This window comes from Micropterus dolomieu, linkage group LG08 (genome assembly GCF_021292245.1).
Source record: "Micropterus dolomieu isolate WLL.071019.BEF.003 ecotype Adirondacks linkage group LG08, ASM2129224v1, whole genome shotgun sequence".
NCBI lineage: Eukaryota > Metazoa > Chordata > Actinopteri > Centrarchiformes > Centrarchidae > Micropterus > Micropterus dolomieu.
The window spans coordinates 5,776,250-5,787,557 of record NC_060157.1 but is presented as its reverse complement, the minus strand read 5'-3'; the positions used below and the strand labels follow the sequence as shown (position 1 = coordinate 5,787,557).

Genomic DNA, 11,308 nt, shown 5'->3' with positions numbered 1-11,308 from the left:
CATTAAATCCAAAATGGCTGTCTTCCTGTTGGGTTTAAGGCATTGCTCCATGAGGCTTTTTTGTAGGTCTGGACATGATATCTATGCCACAAACATTTTGTACGTTTCAGGGAAAGGTGGCCTCCGGGGCTGCTCTTTAGGGGGCGCGCCAATGCACGAAAACATGCCACGTCAATTTTCGTGGGACTTGAATTTTGTGTAAAGTTTTGTGAATTTTTGAGCATGTTTAGGCCGCCAAAAATGTGAGTCATTTACAGAAGAAAGAACACGAATAGCTTCAGTTTCAATAGGGTCCTTGCATGTTTATGCTCGGGCCCTTATCAGACTTTTTAAAGCTCAGTACAATACAACAGGGTCATATTTAGATCATGAGGGTTACAGTATCCTCCTTTTTGGCTCTTAGATGCCAATTCCACAAAGCATGTGCTCTCAAACACAATATGAATAGTCACCTAAATCTCTGCTAAAATCACCTGACCTATTTTGTGCTGCCCGTCTAATTATTCCTAATTACGCACGGATTTACTCCGAAATTCAATGTTTCTACTGTTGGTTATGTTCCGTCAAGTCCACATCATGGAAAAAGTAAGTTTCTTATATTATATAACTTATATTAGCTGAAAATGCACTATACTTGTCACTGTGATAAAACATAATGTATCAAACAAGGAGTTGTTCATTTCTGTGTCATTACAACAATAGGTCACACAGTCTGCTGAGAGAGGCTCTGGGAGGAATGCAATGCTAATGAGGATTACTGAAGCACTTGTGACTCTCTAAATTCATCCGGCTTTGTCCTTCTACCCGGAGAACTACAAACACACTTTGTTGAAAGATTTTTTTTTTTTTTGGTCTCCATATCATATGCCGAACTGTGACACCTTTTAAACCTCTTTTTAAACAATGACAGCATTCACAGCAAATCCTTTTCAAAACTGTTTCATCTGTCATTACGTCGAACACGAACCCTTTAACTCCCGTCAGGCCTCAACATGTACTTTAGATACACACCCATAACAGGAAAACATTGCAAGCATACTATAAAATATGTCACCTCAATACGGTAAAGACTGTGCTGCATCAGAATCAGATGAGAAAAAAAGCTAAAGTTAGAGTTAGAGTCTTGAACAGTTTGCCAGATATTCCAGCCAGGTTATAAATTATAGATCGGCATTTTGCAAAATAAGTTTATTCATTTTCTTGCTGAGAGTTTGATGAGATGATTGATACCACACTTGTATCTCTTCTGTTAAGTACTGATGATGATGAAGCTACAGCCAGTTAGCTTAGCTTAGCATAAAGACTGGAAACGGGGAAACAGCTAGTCTGGCTCTGTTTGAAAGAAACAAATGGCATAACAACAACTTCAGATGTTACCAAAGAGAAAGAAAGACATGAGACAAAACATTCAGCACACTGTACTGTTAGTTCAGAGTAGATTTAATGTAACTGAGCAATTTATTTTGGGATTTGCACCTTTAAAAATCTGCAAATGGAAGAAACATAAAGAGGTAACCAAACCAAATAAGTATAAGATATTTCAGAGCAATAACTGGCGAGCTAGCTGGTTGACTTGCTTGATGGGAGGAGGCTCAGGCTCAGAGGCGGAGTTGGAGGTGGGTAGCGGGATGAAGGGGTATCTATTATCTACACTGTCCCTTTATAAATAAACAATAAATTAATAAAAAACCTTTATCGCTCTACTGCAGTGGTTCCTATTGGCCTGATGACCCCTCAAAATGAAGCAATGTCTATTTGTTAAATACGACATTGACTGTGATTTTCAGATTGTTTATCTTAAATCATTTTTATAGGCCAGAGAAGGAGAACAATCGCAGTGTTTCATAAAAAAGCAACACAGAGCCAACTGGGCTAACCGTTTCCCCTGACCACTTATAGGCCTGAGGTTATTTTCCAAAATGTCAAACTATTTTCCTAAATGCTTGCTTTGTCCTTTTTGTCCTAAATTTCGGGACCCAGTCTTTGAACGCCTCAGAGGCTCCTCATCTAGTTGTTCTTATTTGTTTTCTGTGACTGCAGGACAGGAAATAAGTTTCAAAATCTGGAATGATAAGTCTGACAACTTTGCTTCTGTTTCACTTGCTTTTTGATTTTTAGAGAGCATATACACCAAAAAAGTAACTTTTGTTCACTTTTATTGACAAAACAGATGCAGTTCTTCACACACATTGTTACCCCCGCTTCCTCCCTTAGAGAGTGTACTCATACTTTAAATTTTAAATGCAGTGTAGGCTAAATATTTTGCACACTCCCTGCACTAACTGTAATTTAAATAACAGCCATGTTGTGCATATCCTTTATTATTCTTTTATCTTATCAACATCGTATTGCCAGTTTTGGATTTAATATTTATGATTACTTGACCTGCAGTAATTGCTCTACTTTTTTTGGTATTTTTCTACCTTGTATGTTTATTGTTAAGCACCAAAGCAAATTCCTTGAATGTGTAAACCTACTTCTGATTCGGGAGCCATCATCGGCCGGATTTCAAAAACGATGAGACTTCATATCGGGAAGAAATTGTTAGTCTTGTAGAGTGGTGCACAGAGAACAACCTACTGCTCAATGTCAGCAAAACCAAGAAGCTAATAGTTGCATTTAGAAAAAAGGAGATAAAGACACTCATGTCTACATCAGTGGAGCTGAGGTGGAGCAGGTGAACAGTTTCAGGTTCCTGGGAATCAGCTTCACAGAAAACCTGACACGCTGGTGGAGAAAGCTCAAAAACGCCTGTATTTCTTAAGAACGTTTAAGAAGGCTAAATTCCTGTGCCAAGTTCTCGTCAGCTTTTAAAGAGGAGCAATAGAAAGCATCCTGACTAGAAACACCACAAACTGGCTGTGTGATGTGCACGGCCCAGGGCTCTGCAGCGGGTGATTAAAACTGCTCCGTGAGGTGAGGTGCACACGCAGAGTGCAAAGGATATTAACCCCAGTCACAGCCTGATCACCCTGCTGCCTTCTGGGAAGAGAATGTGACAAACAAGCCTTGTACCTTGAAAACCCCGTTTATCGACAGCGCCTGCAGTTCGTCAGTCTGTCCAGCGGGCGGCGCTGTGAATGAACTGCGCCACAGTGGAGGCGTTCAGAAGTAGAGCCGCTCCGGTTTGATTGGAGGAAGTAATACATCAACAAAGAAAGATGGCCGAAGTCATAGAACTGCAGAAACTGAAGGTTGGTAGTGCATTAAATATGTATTTATTACATACGTTAGGTGGGTTTATTAGGAAACATTACTTTCTAACCGTTGTTAGTTCCTATAGCAGTGAGCGGATGACTGAGATGAGTAAAGAAGTAAAGGTGTCCGCGGGGTGTGAGAGCAAACAGCCGGCGTGTGTTCACGCTGTTCATTCAGCTGCGAAGCTAACCTAGCCAACCGTACCGAGATAACTCAAATACCTGACGTTAGGTTACGCTAACGTAGCTGGGAATGAGTTTAAATTTACAAATAACAGTGTGATAGTGGGTTAAACCTGTAAATGTAACTCCTGTTGTTAGATAAAAAAGTGTCCCGCCATCTCTGATCCGGTCCAGTTAAATTTCCGACGCTTGTAAGGAAGTGTGTTTGACCTCCATCGCTCTCTAAATCATGTTAGCCAAAACATTAGCCCGCTAATAACGCTGTCTGTTTTTCACGCTTGAGTTTCTAAGATACTTCGATCATTAGCTGTCCGGGAAATTGCGCATCCTCTACCTCCCAAAAGTTTAGTAGTAAAGTTTATTAAAACATTTCTCAGTATTTCTCGTTGTGTCTTCCAGCGTCCTTGTTTCCAAGATCCACAATGAACTTTAAGTCTTAACTTTTAAGCGGATAAAAAATGGACGATACATTCTTAAAATGAATCGGCCACTATTTTATCATAAGTTCTCATTAATCTTTAAATAAATCCCAAACATTACCATGTACCTTCCTATTTATTTGTCTAAAAATGTCTTTCATTGTGATAGTAAAGAGGATATACTTTATTTTTGGTTTGATGACATCACGTTGAGCTTTAGTTTTTAGTAACAGTTTCTAGACCAAATGATTAATCATGGAAATAATCTGCACATTAAGTGAGAATGAAAATAATTGTTATTTGCAGCCATAAATTCTACATCAAATTGGCAACTCCATCTGCTGAGGATGACTGTGTTATCTGATCGAAATCTCCTGTAGTGCCATTGTTGATTGACAGTACAAACCATTTATTTTGTCTTTTAGCTGTATCGCCATGCAGACAGTTTCTGCTGGTGAACGGGATTTCAATTCTGTTATTAAAAATAATGTAAAGAGAAACATTGCTTTGCAGAAATGCCTTGCCTGTTACTTTGGATAATCCACAGATCTCTGGGACTACTTTGTACTAAAGAAATTGTCCCAAAGAACAGCGTGAACAGCAAGGCAAGGTTGGTAAATGGCGCATGCTGCATTAAACGTATTGTTTCTCTTTTTGATTTAAGCTTGCTGAACTGAGGCAGGAGTGTGATGCCCGAGGCCTGGAGACAAAGGGAAATAAAGGAGAACTCATTGCCCGACTTCAAGCCTATCTGGAGGAGCACGGTGAGATGAAATGGCCTTCACAAAATTTAAAAATAATTCTTGTTGTGGTCACTTGTTTCTGATGTGAGATGCTGTTAGTCTTTTATATGCATTCCTTATTGTGATAAATCACTGACCTTTCCCTCTGGCCCTTGTTCTCTCTGCTTTCTGGTGGTGGGAAATTTCTTTTGCCCATAATCCATACAACAGAGGAAGATGTGGACGTAGACGATGTGCTGGGAGAGGATACAGAGGTAATGTGGTTTTCACTCTTTCACTTTCACCTCTCAGACCTCATCACACCATTTTGGGAAGTAGAGATAAGTGTTAACATTTTCTTTTTTTTTAGGATTTCACTAAAGTTGAGAGTGCCAACGATGAGAAAGACATCAAGGAATCTGAGTCTACTGAGTGCGAGATGTAAGTTTATTGTCACTTAGTCCACATAACAAACAAACAATATATTACGTTACCTGTTTTATTTTAGAGCTGTTTTCCTCTGCTTTTGGTAGAGAATTCACAGACATAAGAACCGTGTTGATTTTCATCTAACTCTCTATAAGAAAGTTAATAAGCATATTTTCCAAAATGTCGCACTATTCCTTTGACTTTGGGAAGTAACATTCTTTATGACTAAACTATAAGCAATACTCTTGAACCTAGGCCTGTGCATACATCTTGTCTAAATGGCTTCACAGGTGTGGTGTAGAAATATCCCACATGATCCGCCCCATATTAACACATAGATTTATTAATGGATTTTTAGTTTTTACCACTAAAGTGTAATCAATCTTTGCTTATTACACTTCTTTACATGTTTTTCTTTCAGACCTGCTGAAAAGAAGGTGGTGAAAATAACTCCTCCATCATCTGCCAGTGAAGTACGTTGGAGATGTTTGCCTTTTAATCTGCGTATTTTAATACAGAGATCACTGCCACATGTGGAAGTGATTCCTGATCGCTTTTAAAACACACTTCAACAGGATGTTACGCACATGTCCAACAGGAAGTTCTATACACAGTAATTTTCAGTGTTCTTCACAAGTGTGTGAAACCAAATAACGCACAATAGTACATATTAATTGAATTACACCTTAGCAAATATTCATCAGCTGGACCAACATGACTTCCGGCAGCATGTGTTCTGATTCTAAAACTTTTACCTTTTGTTGAGCAGAGACTACAGAAGCGAGCTGAACGTTTCAACTTGCCTGCATCAGCTGAGAGCAAAAAGGCCATACGTGCAGCAAGGTAAGACTTTCCCAGGATCCTTTTCTGTGTTTTTATTTTTATTTTTTATTTTTTTAAAGGATACTTCCAGCTCATCACAACTTGGATTTTATTTTTGTTAGTTTTGGTCATCATTCCTATGAGTGACTGAGTGAACACTGTACTCCAGGGTTATTCCTGAGATAAGAGAATGAGACAGGGTCACTAAAAATAATAATAATAATAATCTTTATTTGTAGAGCACTTTTCAAAAACAAGTTACAAAGTGCTTTAACAAGTGTAGTCAGACAGGTCAAAAAACACCAGCAGGTTAACTAAACATACTTGGATCAGAAAACAATGGTGAATAGAAAAAAACATTAGTCTGTTGTAAACATTTTCAAAGACCGACTTCCTGGTTCAACCTTGACTTAACATACTTGTGTAGTTATACTCGCACACATTTTACCTCTGCAGTGAGGGATTATTATTGACAGGTCACTTTTCATTTTTACCTCAAAGTGGCTTAGATAATATGATCTGTGAGAGAGAAAGCTCATTTTACAAAAATTCTCATAAAATAAATAAATAACCAAAATACAATCTTTCTGTAAAAAAAGTTACAACAAAAATATACTATAACATAAACCAAGATACCTGCAATTGTACAGAAACAGGGTTCTGTCTTGCTGTCTGTGCCTGTGTTCAAACCGTGAACAGTCACTTTGCAAGTTACACGGCAGCCCTGCCAAACTCATTCTTCAACAACTCTTCTGACAGATAACAGATTTATGCATGAAAATAATGAAAACTTTAGCTCCATGTAAAAATATCACTACATTTACTCTAAATTTGTTTAAAGTAACTTAGTTTGACATGTATAGCGAACACAGAAAATAAATGCTTACATTCACTGGGGGAAAGTCCAGAACAAGAAAAGGAAGTAAAGCTAGCAGTAGTGCAAAGAAAAGAAACTCTATACTTTTTGTTAAAACACAGATCATTCCCCTTTGTAGGAAAGTGTACGTATTCTATTACGATATAGTTGCTCACGTAAAAATATATTGACAATGTGGGAAGTGTAGGGAAAATTGGGTGAACCTGTACCCTTCAAAATAAAAGTCTATGCTGAGGCTGCACAGTTGACGAAGTTAAATATGTGACAAAACCACATTATGATAAAGTACTATAGTTCTGCAGAGGCGTCCCGGCCTACAAATCCTGTTCAGGTGTAAGAAAACATGTTTGTTTGGTACAGACCCAAACAAATGTCACATCATCCTGATTTTAAGTTCTGTTAGTGAAAATGAAAACGATTGTTCCAACTAATCATGAAACATACTGCAAATCTTAATATCTGATCTAATTTGATTCTTTGTACCAAATCATGCAGCCATGTTGAAATGATTGTGCTCCTCTCCATCAGGTTTGGCTCCACCGATGCTTCCAGTCCCTCTCCAGGTCAGTTGCTTTACTAAACTGGTTTTATATGTTGTCACTGGAGCAAAAGGTTCCCAGGAATACACCACTCTTTGGGATTTCTCGCCATAAATGGAGTGTGATTTCAAACATTTAATTCTGAATAACAAATCATAAAATCATGTTTAGTGGTAGTTAGACTTTTTTATAGTCAGATCGTCAGTTTATGTGGTAGGAGAACAATTCCCGGTAAAAGTACACTACCTTTTGAGGTAAAGAAAACAGGGGTAACTATACAAAATCACCTCTTAAGCTGATGATACACAAGGCAACTTTTTGAGCAATGTTGCTGGGCAATCTTGCTGGAGGCAAGTCCGACTGTGTTTTGAACAGATTAGTAATTTGACAGTAGTAATCTTTACTCATTACCACTGACGGCAACGTTGCCGAGCACGATTGCTCTAAAAGTTGCTCCGTGTATCATCAGCTTTACTCTCTTTTTCTGAATATTCTCTTAAGCTATAATACATCTGAGTGGTCACATGCAGTCCTTGCAGTGTCCATGCACAAATTCTAACGTTAGTGTGATCTTCTGCACTATGATTTGGAGATGGAGCTTGCCTTCTGCAGTCTGATTAAGCTGCTTGTTGAACTGCCTGCATGGATTTTGTTCCCACTTATTTTAAACATGATTAAACAGCTGGACCCTAAGCTGTCGTTTTAGAATGAAAAGTAAATCGAAGAAAAGGCCACAGCTGAAAAGTTGATGCAGTGTTATTGCTATAATTACATAATTTAATGTTGGGCTATAGCTGCAACAGTTGTGTGGTAGTATAAGGTAAGAATCCCAGGTTTCATCTGGTATTATTCCTGGGGAAACGTGAGCACACGTTACAAACCACCATCTAACCCTATATTATGTCATACGTTAAAGGTTTTCTACCTGCTGTATCTCACCCCACAATTTTCTTCATCTCCCTAACAGGTCTCGTTGCAAACAGCAAAGCTCCCGTAAGTGTCCATTATTTAGTTGACGCATTTAATTTCACACTCCTGGTTAATGAGACGATGTTAATTGGGGTGTTTTTGCGTCTCATAAAGGTGAACGTTGATCAGCTGAAGAAGAGAGCAGAAAGATTTGGAATGAACGTCTCATCCGTTTCACAAAAGGTGACAGTGAGCTTGTGTCTTTAAGTTTTTTCTACAGTTTTTTGGCATTAAAGTGATACTGACATGTTTTTCTTTCCAGATTGAAGAAGATGAAAAGCTGAAAAAGAGGAAGGAGAGGTTCGGGGTTTCAACAGGTGCAGCCGGTGCAGCCGATATTGAGGTGGGTTGTTGTTGTTATTTTTTATTCCATGCCTTGCATTTCTGTTGTTGTTTGACTTAGTTGACAATAGTGGTCATTTATATTTTATCACATTATAGTAAGGTTATACATAAAAAGACCCAAGTGAATTAATTGTGTATTAATGTTGATGTTTCCGGTCTCTTTTTCTACAGGCAAAGAAAATGAAGCGCGCTGAAAGATTTGGAAATGTGTGAATAAATGTTTTAGAGACTTTTTTTTCTTTCCTTATTTTTTTTTTTTTTTTTTTTTTGAAAAGCATTTTCATTGCTGCACAACAGAGATTCCCAAAGGATTCCTGTAAATCAAATGTATAATTATGTACAAACATAAATAAATGGGTGAGTAAGATCATTTAAATGGTTTGGAAAAAACAAATTAAAATTATTTACTTTGCCTAAATTCAGTGGATAATGTAAATTAGACAATCGTTTGATTTGTCCATTATTTACTGGAACACCATTTTCTCCGTCATGGGAGGCTTTCAAACACATTATTTTTCATTTCCCTCAGTTTTTATATAGGAATTAGAGGTGTGTTTCTAAACTGTATGGGCTATTCGCTCCTGTGTAACATAGACGTTTTGTTTTACTCCTCTTTCCTAAACGTACTATTTAACAGGTACGACCCTCACTGTTCCCTCTCTGCTGCGCTTTCTCAAAGCTGCAATGAAGTCCATTTATCAAGTCTGTCAAGCAACTAGGTGTGTAGTCAAACAGCTCCTGCAGGTGCTTCACAGTAAACACCTTCCAGATGCTCTGGGGAAAACATTTGTTCTCTGTGTATCAGGTGATTATTTACTGTTTACTCTTTAAATATAATCTTTAAATACAGTGGTGCATAAAATCACCAGAAATTTCACAAATCAAACTGAGAGAAAATTGAAACAAGGAGTGCATTTACTGTGAAGCAGCTTCAGGAAGTGTTTCATTAGCTAACAGATCTTTACACTAGAGCTTGCTGAAAGTTGTCTTGAAGCTAAATTAGAACATTTTTGTGCTTCTTATTTTTTATGAGTGCATTAATGTGAATAGATTGTTATAGTTATGACAAAGATTTGAAAAGACGAGCAGATGAGAAACCAGTGAGGATCTAACTTGTTGGTTAGGGGTGAGAATAAAAAAGAAAAATCCTTAACTGTATCCGCTATGCAGGAAATAATACCTAGCAAAAATGGCCTTTGTGTTATCAAACATGCAGCAGGGAAAACAGGACATTTTGGCCGTGGAAACAGAAAATGTGGAATACGTTTGTACAAAGACTAAGGAAAATCCTAAAATATAAGTTTAACAAATTTCTATGATAGGTAAGAGTAAAATAAATCCTGTATTTCTGCTTTAATTAAAAAAAAAAAACAACATTTTCTAACAATCCAGTTAAACTCACGTATTTGAATTTACTGTGTACGTAATTGTACTTTTGATTTATCAGATGGCCTGTTGTTTTCTTTTGGGGACTACATTGGTACACTGCTTCAGTAATCTGTCCATTTTATAACATTTTGTGATTTAAAATAAATGGTTTTCAATTTTTTGATATCCGCTTTGTTTGATTCTTGTTTTTTCTCTATCTCTGTATATTTGTTTTTACCCACCTGTAGTTTTCTGTAGAGTCACTGACTTGATTATGAGAGTGGAATGACACATTTTTTACCTGCAACCTTGGAGTAACAATTAGTCACTTGTAATATATTCTTCAGGGCAATCATAAAATTTGGAAAGGGCTGTATTATAATTGTTTTAATATCTGTGAGGATCCAAATTTAAATATCAGTTTTGACCCCCACAATTTGATCATGACTCTAGATTTGGAAATTGCTGGTGGGTTGTCTTAGTGAAAATACTCAACAAAGTGTTAATAATTCAGTGAGAGGAAATCTCTACACAGACAATTCAAGTATGCTGCATTCTCCAAAAAAATTTATAGTATTGCTGTGGCCCCTCAAGAACCCACAGGGGTGTAGACTCCCAGTCAGTCACAAAACTTCGAACTTGGCTGCTTAAGATTTGACTTACTTTAGACTTGGCAGAAAGTATTAAGCCTGAAAGTCTTAAACTGACCAGGAATTTGAGGCTTGACTCTGAGGATTCATACTGTGTACAACTTAGTTGACTTATTTGGGGCCCGTATGGTTTATGATAATACTTATCAAATAAAATTATAGGGTTTATTAACTCAGTAGGTTGTCTTGGGTAAAGCTGTCTTTTCTTCTTTTTGCAACATTGTGATTCTAAATCTTTGATTGCAAATTGGGAAATAAAACAAAGGGTTCCAACAATAAAGAGTTTACATTGTTTAAACAATATAAATATGTTCTTAAAGTTGTGCTACAGCGCAGCATGGTTTGAATTAACTGTTGCATTCATTTATTCGATTTTTTCAAGTGGAATTGGGGTTTCTGTTATGTAATAAAATTTACTTTATGGACATTTTTTCTAAGATCACACATAGATGTATCAAATAATTATTATTTAACAATGTGATGAGAATACAGTTATGAGAAATGTTACAACAAATATATCTGCAGCAATCTCTCCAAAAAACTAACTGCAAAACAATTGGAGGCTGGGCTATTTCTGCAGGCAACATCATGTCTTTTCTTGTTTTTAGCTAAAATATTTGACATCATTATACATTTCTGGATTTCTATCAGTGACTTTATTTCCTACTGTGGCAATTGAACCTTCCCCAATTAAGGAACACAGAGAGGGATCTGATTCACTAGTTACAGGTTGATGGACTAAATGTAAAGCATCTTTTCCCCACTGTGGTATCCTCCAAAAGCAAAGA

At 37.2% G+C, this 11,308-nt stretch overlaps 1 protein-coding gene across 1 annotated transcript; it reads left to right on the top strand.

Moving 5' to 3' along the window:
- Positions 1-3,057: 3,057 nt before the first annotated feature.
- Positions 3,058-10,054, top strand: LOC123975744 (SAP domain containing ribonucleoprotein). The gene is made up of 11 exons (XM_046057467.1): positions 3,058-3,194; positions 4,464-4,563; positions 4,753-4,796; positions 4,892-4,962; positions 5,372-5,423; positions 5,720-5,793; positions 7,178-7,212; positions 8,156-8,181; positions 8,272-8,340; positions 8,420-8,500; positions 8,674-10,054. The coding sequence occupies exons 1-11, from the start codon at positions 3,162-3,164 to the stop codon at positions 8,713-8,715; spliced, it is 627 nt and encodes a 208-aa protein (XP_045913423.1). The 5' UTR covers positions 3,058-3,161; the 3' UTR covers positions 8,716-10,054.
- Positions 10,055-11,308: the final 1,254 nt, after the last annotated feature.